Here is a 13,684-nt window from a genome sequence, read left to right as displayed (position 1 = left end):
AGTGCAAAATGATGGATCTCCCAATAGAATCCCAATCTAACCCGCCTCTACACTGTGTCCCTGCTGCTATCCAACAAACAAGCATTGCTTTCTGCATGCACATAATGGTCAGACTACATTTTTGAGGGGCGTTCCAATTAGGGTGACCAGATCCAAACTGTTCAATTGAAGGACAGAAGTATCGCTTGTGTGGGACAAGTGGGATGGGGGGGCAAGTGGGATGGGGGGACCCCGCCCCCCCCATCCCACTTGTCCCACACAAGCCATACTGGAGTACCGGGTTAGCAACTTACTAGGCCTACTTGAGTTGCTATTAAATGCCTTGATGTCATATTCGATAGGCCTATTGGCCTATTGGCTATCATTTATAAACTCCTCTTTTATGCTATTTTAACAGGCTTAAAAACACATATTGCAGGAAGAGACAATGAGAGAGCTTTACAACAGAAGGCCAACTATTAGGGGGCATTTGAACACTGATGCAATTGCCTGCAAGTCACAATGTGAGGGACTGTCCCACGCAAAGAGGGACATCTGGTCAATGCATGGCTTTTGACGATTACGTCATGTGGCAGCCAAGTATATCGACTTGGTTTGTTTAGAGCACTGTGACTAAATGATGGCGTAATATGTCAGGTGGCCGTTATAAATAGGCTACAGTGGGCACACCTAACTTCATACGAGTGTGATTTTTGCACTTTTTTGGCTGTTCTGAATAGGGGAGAGGATAATCTAAGTCTAAGCCAAAATGATCACCTAATTTGATTTAGAGCTAACCAAAATGTTTCAATATTGCAAGCAATACTATCTGACTATTATCTAACTGACAATATTCTCTGCCACCACCTTCTCAATTACTGATAATTGTGACTATTAGTTTTGTTGTGTTTTAAGGATATCTTGAAGCCTTGTTCCAAAAAATATACAAATATTTGGACATTACATATTTAGTTTAGTTAACTTGAAACGGGTGACCATTTCAGAGGGTTTTAATAGAGCCACAAACAAAATATTGGATTTCACAATTATCTAATTGTATCTCTGCAATTTGGACAAGTTCAATGGATTCCTAGACCCCAAAAACATAGGGTTAGACACAAACATTACTTTTCTAGGGTGAATAATGAAGGAGTTAGGCTATTTTAATGATTTTGGACGCCATCTTGAAAATAGCACCTTTCGCATGGTCAAACTTTGGTAAACTTTTAGTATGTTATTAAGGACACCTACTACTACAAAATACTGTTGAGCAATTTTTGAGTGGTGTAAACCACTCCTACGACTGGCTTTGTTAGTTTACGTGTCTGTCTGTCTGTGCCAAAAAAATGAGCATGGTTGTTACGGTCACCCAGTTCACACGGGTGTGATTTCATTACGTCAGACCACAGCTGATCAGTCTATATAAGACCTTACACCACTCAGTTCACACGGGTGTGATTTTTTTAGGGTAAAGTGCCTTTTTTTCATATATGCAACCAACTCTCCATCATTTAGCTGGGGACCTCCTGGAGCCCCCCCAATGACCACTGATGGTGGTCCCTGGACCACTGGTTGAGAACCACTGACTTAGGTGACTGTACAAGTACTACAACATACACACTGTTGAGATTTGAGAAGCTAATTAAAGTTACAATAATTAATCCCAGTGCATATCATTCTACCAGCCTCAAACTGCACATTATATGTGACACCTTATTTGCACTTTGGAAGGGGGAAAATGGCGGGTGCGCCTTTCATTCATCCATACAAATCGTTGAAGCTACTTTCCAAACTACTTAATAGGCCTATGACACTGTTATGAATAGATAAATCATATGTACCCTTCTTTATCTTTAATCCTTGGCTTGATTATGGACAAACAATGAGTCTAATCGAGTTGGTAAAGGGGCGAGCAGTCTCGTATTCGTATAATCTTTATAAGCACTTTCTAAAATCCCAGTGGAAAAACTTAAAAGACTTTCAGAAGCTGCTGCAGGGAACATGTATAATAACTGCTTGACCAAAAAGCTGTTGAGCTTGTAAATAGTATGTTCTTTTTGGCGGGGACAGGCAGCATGCATGCATGCAGGAACATAATGAATTTGTATTTTAAACGTATAAGCGCTCGGACAGACGTGACGGTCTTACAGAGTTCATTGTCGGTGTGTGTCAGCATGCACTCCTGCCCCACGTCCCCGATGATGTCGTGACACTTGACGGCCGCCGCGGCTCGGCTCTCCTCCTCTGAGAGACACGCGTGGAGTTTCACCAGCAGAGCCTGCATGGAGGAGGAAGAAGAAGCCATGGCTCTCTCTGGACTGCATTAATGTTAAATAAAATTAATATAACCAAACAAACTCAAACTGCAGTGCTGCTGCTGCTGTCTGGAATCACAACAAAGACACACACCACGCCTCCTTATTGACTGTTAAGTGAGACCGCATGGAAATACCCAGACTTCCTGTGTCACCTTTCAAAATAAGATACTTACTCTGCTATATTACACCTCAGAACTGTGATTTATTTTTGGAGTGGTGCTAGCCACTCCTATAGACAGCTATGTGTGTCCCTGGCTGTGTCTGTCTGTGTCTGTCTGTTTTGACTTTTTTTTTACTAAATTTCAAATTAATGTGGTAGTTAGTTAGTTAGTTAGTTAGTTAGTTAGTTAGTTAGTTATAGTTAGTTAGTTAGTTAGTTAGTTAGTTAGTTAGTTAGTTAGTTAGTTAGTTAGTTAGTTATAGTTAGTTAGTTAGTTAGTTAGTTAGTTAGTTAGTTATAGTTAGTTAGTTAGTTAGTTAGTTAGTTAGTTAGTTAGTTAGTTAGTTAGTTATAGTTAGTTAGTTAGTTAGTTAGTTAGTTAGTTAGTTATAGTTAGTTAGTTATAGTTAGTTATAGTTAGTTAGTTAGTTAGTTAGTTAGTTAGTTAGTTAGTTAGTTATAGTTAGTTAGTTAGTTAGTTAGTTAGTTAGTTAGTTATAGTTAGTTAGTTAGTTAGTTAGTTAGTTAGTTAGTTAGTTAGTTAGTTAGTTAGTTAGTTAGTTAGTTAGTTAGTTAGTTAGTTAGTTAGTTATAGTTAGTTAGTTAGTTAGTTAGTTAGTTAGTTAGTTAGTTAGTTAGTTAGTTAGTTAGTTGGGTAGATACATGTTTTCTGCCCCCAAAATGTTGCAACTCTGTCTATACTCAGTGGTTCCCAAAGTGGGGTCCGGGGACCCCCAGGGGTCCTTGGGGGAGTTCCAGGGGGTCCCCAGCTAAATGCTAGTTTGGAACCAAATGGACCCGACCCGGGTCTGTAACTCTGAGAGTGTCCAAATGGGTCCATTTGGTTCCATTTGTACACGCTCAGAGTTAAATTAACATTGATTTTACAATATATATTGGGGGTCCCAGAGATGGAAATGCCATTAAATGGGGGTCCGTAGACTAATGCATGTCAAACTGGGGGTCCTATAGGAAATGAAACGGGTTGAGAATCTCTGCTAGAGCCGTAAAAATCTTCTCTTATGGCGGTCCCTGGCATATCTCTTCAAATGGGGGTCCGCAGGCTAATTAGTGTCAATTTGGGGGTCCTTGACGCATGAAAAAGTTTGGGAAGCACTGCTCTAAGGTAGTTATCGTTGGTTGATTGGTTTTGTTCGTTTAATTGTTTGTGCTAAAAAGAGTGAGGCAGTATAGGCCTATAGTTGCTTAAAAAAAAAGAAAAGACAATGAATTCTGAAATAGGCTATGGTTAAAATCTGAATTCTGAGATATAGTTATGTAACGGGTTGTGTCTGTCTGTGTATTGTGTCTGTCTGTGTATTTGGTGGAGATGTCTATGGTGTGGAAGTGTGATTAAAATTGTAGAGTGTGAGAAAGAAAAACTCAATTCAGGCCAAAATAAAAATGTATGTTTCCACACTGGGGGCTCTGAAGAAATCGGTGAATTGAAAACATTTTGCCACAATCTCCTCTTTGTGGGATTTCCTGTTTAGCTCCCCTTTTATCTTGTTCTTATTGGAATGGGATCCATTGATGATTACAGTTACCGTCCAAATCTGATGCTCTGGAGCCAGTTAATTGCATCACCTTACACTATACTTCAAACTTATAGTTATAGCTTAATAATAATAATAATAATAATATCTGGGATTTATATAGCGCTTTTCTTGAGTAGGCCTACTCAAAGATGCTTTACATGTGTTGGGGCCAGGGGAGGGAACATCTAAAAGGACAACTTTATTAGGAAAAGTAAAAGCAATAAAACAGATGGAGCTTAAATGGCGTAATGCATGACTCTTGACTTAAAAGCCATTTAAGATATAACTAGGTTAAGTTAATTTTAGTGTGAGTGGTGGTGCAACTGGCTCCTGGCGAACATCCACCTGCTTTACACACCTGACTGCTCTCTTTTTGCTCTTCTTTCTTTTATTTAAATCTTTTTACGATTTCTTTTTTATCATAATTCTGTTGTTAGTCTCTATGCTGCTGGAAAGATAATATAATTTGATAAATATAAAACGTCAATTTATAGGCCTATAACATCATGATAAATAATTTATGGTTTACATCATGTGATTCGAATTCGAAATGTATTTTTTGTTTGACCTGTTGTATCGAAGTTCTGTTATTGTTTTTGCCATTGCTATAATTGTTTTAGTATAATATAAGATACAAATTAAGCATTAAGTTACGGCTTCAGCCTACACCTTTTTTTGGTCAAAATATTTCCAGTTTGTTGTGATCAGTACATGCATAAGACCGAAATAAACTATTCATTCTATGTCTAAAGGAAGCCAAACCAAAATAAGCAAAATAAATACTCATAAATACATAAATACTCTTTATGTAGCCTATACCTGTACACAATTGTACAACCTTGAACATTGCTCAGAGACCACATTACCTATGTATGTTTACAAAAAATCACACCCGTGTGAACTGAGTGGTGCAACAGTGACGTCACACACTAACCATTGCAACCATGCTCCTTTTTTGAGTGGACAGGTACACGAACATACAGACAAAGCTGGTGGTTGGAGTGGTTTGCACAACTCAAAAAAGGTGTTCGTGGGATGGTGGCACTGGAAAGCCAAAACCAATGACGTCTTGAATTCAAAAACAAAAACCAAAAAAAGATTTGTGACATTTTGACCAATCGCTATTCAAGACAACTATTCCAGAGTAGTTCTTACCTTACACTATTTATATCGGTCACGGCGTCTCACGTCGTCAATGATTGTTTAACTGCTGAATGACAGACAGGTTCATAAACTTGGCTGCCATTCGATTTACATAAGGGCTCTAAACAAACATTAAAATGACTTGGCCGCCATATGACGTAATCTTCAAAAGCCATGCATTGGAGGGGCTAGTGCCCCTCAAAAAAATAACTTTTTCATGGCCTGCATGCAGTGTTCACTGATGTGACCGATATTCCTGGGCTTGATTTGTACCAAATTGACCCTTAATTCATGGTTCCATCTGGACACTCTCCGAGTTACTGTAAGGCTCCATTTGGTTCCATTTGTTTTGTACACTCTCAGAGTTACAGACCTGTAAGGCCTTTACAGTAAGGGTTCATTTGGTTCCATGTGTACACTCGCAGAGTTGCAGACCTGCAAGGGTCCATTTGGTTCCATTCGTACTGCACTCTCAGAGTTACAGACCTGTAAGGGTCCACTTGGTTCCATTTGTACACTCTCAGAGTAACAGACCTGTATGAGGGTCCATTTGGTTCCATTTGTACACTCTCAGAGTTACAGACCTGTAAGGGTCCATTTGGTTCCATGTGTACACTCGCAGAGTTACAGACCTGTAAGGGTCCACTTGGTTCCATGTGTACACTCTCAGAGTAACAGAAATGTAAGGGTCCACTTGGTTCCATGTGTACACTCTCAGAGTTACAGACCTGTAAGGGTTTGGAAGTCCCTCAATGAACACTGTGGGGCCTGGACCACACTTTCAGAACACTGTATATTAATACACAGTATAATGGATACTGTTACTGGGGGGTTAGCCTGAGCTAATGTGTTTCTGGTCTAGAGGGGCGGGTCGCGGCAGAGATTTGCGCACGCCCTGATTGGATCTCACCGATCCGTCAGTCACCCCCGGCCAATTCGTTCCTCCAGGCTTTCATTTCACGAAAAAGAAAGCCTGGTACAGAGGCTACTGGGGGGTAGACTGGAGTGGCTCTGATGCAATCAAATATGTCTGGATTCTCTGACATGCTGTCAAGCTTCGGTTGTTCTCAGGCAGAAGACTCTATCTCTGTTTAGAGTTTATGCAGCGATGAGATGAACTTCCTTAGTATTTTCAGTTCTCAACAGACACTGAACAGATCTACTTTAGGTTGATAGATGTCTCTTCTCTGGTATAGGCCTCGAAGCGTGGAGGGCTTGACTTAAAGATGGGGTGCCGTGATTTTTGTACTTTTTCTGTTTCGTATGTGTCTATGGAGTTAACATTACTCTAACAGACCTCCAGGTGTGGTTAGAATATTGAAATATGTCTTCCCTGTGTATTTCTGAAAGCCTTTGAGTCAAAAGGCCCAATTGGAATACACCACGTTAGTGACATCACAATATCATCCCCCTAACCCCTCCCCCTTTATCATGGGGGTGCAGCTTCGGTTCAGGTGGATCACCTCCCACCTGAAAACCAGGCATACTTAATGAACTGGTGGGTGTGGCCACATAAAAAGGTCACTTTAACACTTTTACTGTACACCTTTTTATTTTGAAACAAATCCTTCTCCTAGTAAAATCATAATACCTGATGTTCATGTTTTTATTTGGGGGGGGGGGGATCACGGCATTCCTTCTTTAATAATTTATAGGACAACCTTCCAGAGCGATGACGTCCGAGCCGCCGAGCTTCTCGGCGAGCGTGTTCAGATCTTTGATGTCCTCCAGACTGTTGACCTGCCACTCGTGCTTGAGGCCCGTGAATATCTGCCGGAAGGCGTCCACCGTGCTCGCGTAGATCATCTTGCTCTTCAGGGACGCGCTCTCCGGGGCCCAGAAGATGAACACCATCTCCTCCTTGCGTGTCTCTATCTCGCCCTGCCGCGTGTCGTAGGTCACGTCGTACAGGGCGTAGCGGCAGTCGTCCATGGGCAGCATCTCCAGGAAGCGCTTGTAGGGGTCCTGGACGGTGGTCCCGATGTCCCCCTGCAGGATCTCCTTCCCGTCCTCCAGGACGATGTTCTGCTTGTCCTTGCTGAGGCAGAACATCACGGCCTTCTTCCTCTTCTTCTTCTCGTCCTTGGTGGCCTGAGCCTTGCGGACCTTCATGTCGTTGAATATCGCCAGGACTTCATCTGTCACTTTGATTCCGGAGGCCATTTTCAGTAACGCCGGCGAACTGACAAAAACATCTACGGTTGGAAACGGGGAAATAGGACGTTTACGTTTATTTATATTCCCACACTCGGCGATGTTGGTGTGTCACAATTTATTGCCGATTGGACGGGATGTTGTGATGTCATTGTGGTTGCTATAGAGACACACAGGGACTACAAATTTCACGCCCCCAAATGAGACAGCGGCCCCACTTCTGGTTCCGTTTCAACTGTGTACTGCAGCTGCCAATGCAATCCCTATGAGAGGCATCATGAAATACCCTAATTTCACTGGTTAATTACTGAGGCTATAGCGATACAATATTGTAGCCCCCAGCCAAGACCCAGCCCGCAACAGCCCTGCCAAACGGGCTCAGCCCTATTGGCACGACAGGTTGCACGTTGGTCTGGCGAGTGGGAGGCCCGGGTTCAATCCCTGCTTTCCGCGCAATGCTACAATCTGGCGTAGTCGGCAGGATGTGAAGCGTGATATCCTTGCGTGAGGGACATGAGGAACATCGTGTGCGGCGGTCCGCGGTGTGAAGTGAGAAGCGCAAGGACGCGCTTCAAAGACTGGGGGGGTGATTGTAGCCCCCAGCCAAGACCCAGCCCGCAACAGCCCTGCCAATCGGGCTCAGCCCTATTGGCACGACAGGTTGCGCGTTGGTCTGGCGAGTGGGAGGCCCGGGTTCAATCCCCGCTTTCCGCGCAATGCTACATATACATATTTTGAAAATAGCCGATTAAGCTGTAGATTTGCAAATGTGCGAAATGTATATTGGGCTGATTTGGTGAATGTATATTTTTTAATAATAATCAAAATCTACAAAGTAACTATAGCGAAAGTTTTTAAATAATTGTACTGGAGTAAAATTACAATATTTGGATCCAAGATGTGAGTGGAGTATTGGAAGTATTGGAATTTGGAAATACTCAACTAAAGTACAAATACCTCAAAATTGTACTTAACCCATTTTGGGCGGGAACCCCTTTTGGTGTTAGCATTATGTTATGCCTTAGCTATTGAAAAATAGCAGATCTACAAGCTCATATAGCATGCCACCGAGTGGCGCGCTATGAGCTTGTAGATCTGCTATTTTTGAAAAATCGAAGAACGACTGACAGAAAACATAGAAAAATAGATTTTTCAGAAAACTGTCAGGATATAGAAGACATTTTTAGAATCTGATCTCAGGTCAAAATGGGTTAAGTACAGTACTTAAGTAAATGTACTTAGTTGCTTTCCACCACTGGCTCTAGCGTCACTGGACATCCATCTATGTCCAACCAGTTCGAGTCGGATCAGCCCGGTACCGCTACAGTTCCAAAAGAGAACTCCAAACTTCCCTTTACTGGGCAAAATTAGCCACGTCATCCTGGGGGATCCAGAGGCATTCCAACGTTTGATTTCTGAAATAAAGACCTGTAGCGATCTCTTCTGTTGTCACTTTCAACGCGTCTCTGAGTTGGTTTATATACTGTATGTTCAATAATATCCTATATTTTGTTTTAATTGGCATGAACATGCTACGTTTGCTTTTCCCCACTCATTTGCTGTTCAACTGCTCGATGTGAGTCTACGTGCTATATTTCTATTACTAATACAAATACAAATACCGGTATGTAAATTCAACACTTTCCATTTCAAATGTTTTTGCATTATCTATTGGCCTACTACAGATTCCACACGTCATCTCAATTGTTCTCCACTTGCAAATCATTCTGGTGAAATTTGTTTCAACTCATCATCATGGGGCGACTGTCTGCTTCAAGACCGTGACCGTGTTGTGTTGAAGATGATGACTATTTGCATGCTGTATATTCCAGCCACTGCAGGACATTCAACAGGTGGTACACTGCAGGTGTGTTGGGACAGCAGAGCACACAGGAGCGAGGACTTCACAGGTCAAGGTCTGACTGCAAATATTATATGTAACATTATGTGTGTACCAGTGTTTTGATTAGTATTATGTTAGTGGTGTTTTGATTAGTATTACTATTATGTTATAGATGTGTTTTACTATTCAAAGTGTCTCTTTTATGACTGTGTTCTTCTCTCTTTGTCTCCGTCTTTGTCTGTTAATTTGTCCGCCTCTCCAAAAAAGACTTTATTGAATTGTGAAAAGAGAGAGCGCGTTCAAGTCAAAAGCTGCCAGGAAGATGAACAAGTCAAACGAGTCCTCCATCGACAGCATCGTTGACATTTTACAGATCACCAGCACGACAATCAACCTGGTCCTGGGAGTCCCCATCAACAGCTGGGTTCTGTGGCTGGTATTAACCGGACCAGCTGGAACAATGGCCTCCGAGTTCTTCACACTCGACCTGAGCGCGTGCGAGATCCTCTTCAGCTTGCTGAATATTCTCGTTCTCGTCAAGAGCCTCGTCCCCCTCAACTATGCCTTCGTCATCGGTGGTCTCATGTTCACCGGACGTCCCGTCTTCCAGTGTTGTATCTGCGTGGAGAGGTTCATGGCAGTGGTTCACCCGGTGCTCTTCCTCAAGTACAAGCCCCTCCGGTACAGGGTGGCTTGCTCTGCGGTGGCCTGGCTGGTCATCATTGGGGCTTCACTGTCATACATGGCGAGTTTTGAGGTACCGTTTTATTTTTACGTGGGCCAATGCCTTTTTTTCATCTCAGTGATGCTGTCGTGCAGCCTGGCCGTTCTCAGGGCTCTGAAACAGCCCATGCCGGGGGAGACGTCGGGGAGGGAGAGGGACAACAGCATGAAGAGGAGAGCCTTCACCGTCATCTGCCTGATCATGGGGTCGTTCGTGGGAAATTTTGGCATTTGGGGCATCACTCTAGTCGTTTTTGCCAGTCGAGGACTCTTGCTGTCAGAGGAAATGAAATTGCTTTCGTATATATTCCTCATCGTGACTGTGGTCACCGGGTTGGTTCAGCCGCTGCTGTACATCTGCATAAAGACATGCAAGCTGCCCTGCGTTAAACCTGTACAAGGTGCATAGGTAGTGGTACTCACTACTAGAGTTCTCAAACTCTGCCGTCCAGGCCCGACCCGATGTTTTAGGGTCGGGCTGGGCCTAAAATGTATGCTAATCAGTAGGACCGGGCCTCGGGCTCCATGAAAAAAAATATATATATTGAATTTGTTTATAATAATAAAAATAATAGTTCTGTTCTGTCTGTTTGTGTATTTACAATATCTATTATGAAGATGGTGCTGACTGGCGTTTCACAAAGTTCTCAAATTTGTTTTAATTGGCATGAACATGCTACATTTGCTTTTTTCCACTCATTTGCTGTTCAACTGCTCGATGTGAGTGTACGTGCTATACTTATTACTAATACAAATATGTAAATTCAACACTTTCCATTTCAAATGTTTTTGCATTATCTATTGGCCTACTACAGATTCCCCACGTTCACTGTTTCAGTTCATCTCAATTGTTCTCCACTTGCAAATCATTCTGGTGAAATTTGTTTCAACTCATCATCATGGGGCGACTGTCTGCTTCAAGACCGTGACCGTGTTGTGTTGAAGATGATACTATTTGCATGCTATTTGCAACAGAACTCAAATTCTGCACAAACCCGACCAGGGGTCGGGCCAAAAATCTATGCTAATTAGTCAGGCCGGACCGGGCCTCGGGCCTGATCAGTTAGAGCCCAGTTAGGGCCGGGCTTTAATTTTTGGGCCCGATGAGAACTCTACTCACTACAGGCCTGTCACGATTACACATTAACGTTGACGATTAATTGTCACACAAATAATTGCGATTAACGATTTAATTGTGTGTTGTTTTCTTTGCATTGAACATTCTAACATTACAATACTGTATGTATTTCTGTTTGGCCTTTATAGTCTTCGTAATCACAAGTTGCACAGGGCAGATATGACAAATAACCTAAAAATACAAATTAACCCAATCTGAGATCAGATTCTAAAAATGTCTTCTACATCCTGACAGTTTTCTGAAAAAGCTATGTTTCTATGTCAGTCGTTCTTCGATTTTTCAAAAATAGCAGACCTACAAGCTCGTAGCACGCCACTCGGTGGCGCGCTATGAGCTTGTAGATCTGCTATTTTTCAATAGCTAAAGCATAACGTAATGCTAACACCAAAAGGGGTTCCCGTCCAAAATGGGTTAAGAAATCACTGACACATAATAGTTTTTTTCCTTTCCTAAACATTTTACAAAATAGCGGAAATACCGTAGTTGATCTGCAAGCTTACAACACGTCGAAGTGACGTGTTGTACGCTTGTAGATCTACTATTTTGGCTATTTTAGATAAATGTTTTAAAATGTTCAACATGGAAACGGTTGACGATTATGCAAATTAATTCATAAATAATTGTGATTAAGAGGCGATTATGTAATAATTGTGACAGGCCTAGTAGTAATCACACAGTGAACCCCAATTATATCTGTAGTAGTGTTACGTATAGTGTAAGTGTAAGTGATTTTCTTTGGTTAAAATGACTAACACAATCCATGCCAGTACACTACAATAGAAATGCAGACCAGGTGCCAGCGTTTCTATTGTTATTTTTAAGACGCAAAATTACGTCCTGGTGCTTAAAACGTAACCTGTCGTTCCTTGGCTTGGATTGGGTTAAAATCACACCTGTGTGAAGTGATACATACATGCATTGTTATAGTTACTGTACTATACTGTGCTCTGTACTGTATTGTAGTGCACTGTGCTCTGTAGTCTGTACTGTACTGTACTTTGATTATTTTTGGAAAAAATCATTGAGAAATGAAGGGGTCCCGGGGGTCCCTGGAACATCCAAAGCCTTCCCGCGTCCGAAACAGTCGAGAAATGACAGTTACTGTGTTGCAGCTTTCCGTGCTCGGACACATGCAGGCACACGTACCTGTATAGGGACACATGCACATACATACGGAGTATTACGGACACACATAGCTACGTAATGGAGCGGAGGCACCGCTCAAAAATCTCTATATTGTGATAGTACTCATTGCAGAGTGTTTGTTCAGTAACCGGAGTCTCCTTGTCTCTCCAGCTTTTTATTAAACAAAAAAAAGCATTTTCAGAAACCGAGACTTGGATACCAGTTGTATCCAATCAGGGTAGAAAACGCAGTCAGAATACAGAGTATACAAGTGGAATTGTAAGCGATGCCACAAAGAAATGAGCAGACAGAATTGGAACTGGCACACTATGAAAATAAAAAATAGCTACTCTCTCCTGATTGGCTGAAAATGTGTCACCTACCTGAAAATGTTTTTTCTGTTTATTAAAGAGCTGGAGAGTCAGGGAGACCCCTACTCAACACACACATAGCAATGATTATATAGAGATTTAACCTCTTAACAAAAAACTACTACACTAGCTTTAATTTTGACAGCACATTTTGATTTCGTTTAGTCAGGCTTTTGAGTGAAATGCAATTTAGTTGTGGTCATATTTTAGTCATTGTTTAGTCTAGTTTTAGTCGACTAAAGGCTCATTCATAGTCTGGATTTTCGGTGGTGAGGTGACCACCGCTCCGGTGGTGAGGTGACCACCGGAGCTGAAATAACGTTGAGCGGTGGTGACTCGTAGTGTTTTTCGTTGTAGTAAATCAGTGTCATGCATATTCTGAAGAATATCTAAGAAATCTGGAGACACAGATGGATGTAAGCGAAGGAGGCCCTGGCCTTAATTTACCTTTAGTGGCAGCGGTGGCCGAACGGATAGCGGAGCGGTCTTGATACCGGAAGGTCGCCAGTTCGAATCAGTGGTCCGACACGTTAAAATTACCACTGCTGAAGTGCCCTTGAACAAGGCATTGAACCACTACGATGAAATGTGTTCTATGAGCAGGGCCTGGCTGGAAACAAGTTCTTGAGCTTAGCCCAGATACCCTGGGTAAATATAGTAATCACTTCATTTCATTTCATTTCATTTCACATATTGGCAGTGGGGCTTTCCCGGTGATGACTGGTCCTCTGGCGCCCCACTCTGGTTAAGACTGAATCCATGGCAGTGTCGGAAACCTCACTCCCATTACTCCCACATCTGTGCTTCTCTCCAGAGCACAGCCTTCACGTAAACGGTTAGATCATAATTTTGTTATTAGGAACTCCCTGAAGATTCTGAAGATTATAAAGGGTTTTGCTCTGCCTAATATAATATATACCTCTATGCACATAATCTATTATTTAAACCAGGTATTAGGGAAGGCGTATTTATTTTCAGATTGGAGGAGGGGTCTGAGGCTGAGCTGCATTGGAGATCTTTACATAGACAGTAAACTGGCCACTTTTGCTAGGCCATTGGGTTTATCCAATAATACTGCTCGTTAGAGCTATGGATCAGAGCTAAGTTTCTTCTAGCTTTGTTGCTGCCTTTGGGGCGTCGGTAACTCTTAAGTGGTCATCTCTGCGTGGGCGGAAGAGCTGGGCATTCCAAT

General features: G+C 42.2%; 3 protein-coding genes across 3 annotated transcripts in view; all 3 read right to left on the bottom strand.

Annotated features, from left to right (window-relative positions):
• Positions 1-2,356, bottom strand: part of prkdc (protein kinase, DNA-activated, catalytic subunit) — a 96,582-nt gene extending 94,226 nt beyond the window's left edge. The window contains exon 1 of the mRNA XM_079490291.1: positions 2,128-2,356. Within this exon, the coding sequence (XP_079346417.1) occupies positions 2,128-2,284 (157 nt within the window). The 5' untranslated portion in view covers positions 2,285-2,356. The remainder of the gene's footprint in view (positions 1-2,127) is intronic.
• Positions 1-13,684, bottom strand: part of sugct (succinyl-CoA:glutarate-CoA transferase) — a 556,340-nt gene that overhangs the window by 411 nt on the left and 542,245 nt on the right. The gene's annotated exons all lie outside the window — the stretch shown is intronic.
• LOC306913298 (cofilin-2-like) lies at positions 6,780-7,301 on the bottom strand (the record flags this gene model as incomplete). The annotated part of the gene is made up of 1 exon (XM_079489889.1): positions 6,780-7,301. The coding sequence occupies one exon, from the start codon at positions 7,299-7,301 to the stop codon at positions 6,780-6,782; it is 522 nt and encodes a 173-aa protein (XP_079346015.1).

The sequence above is a fragment of the Electrona antarctica genome (assembly GCF_951216825.1).
Source record: "Electrona antarctica genome assembly, chromosome: 20".
Lineage (NCBI taxonomy): Eukaryota > Metazoa > Chordata > Actinopteri > Myctophiformes > Myctophidae > Electrona > Electrona antarctica.
This window is presented reverse-complemented; position numbering and strand designations above follow the sequence as displayed.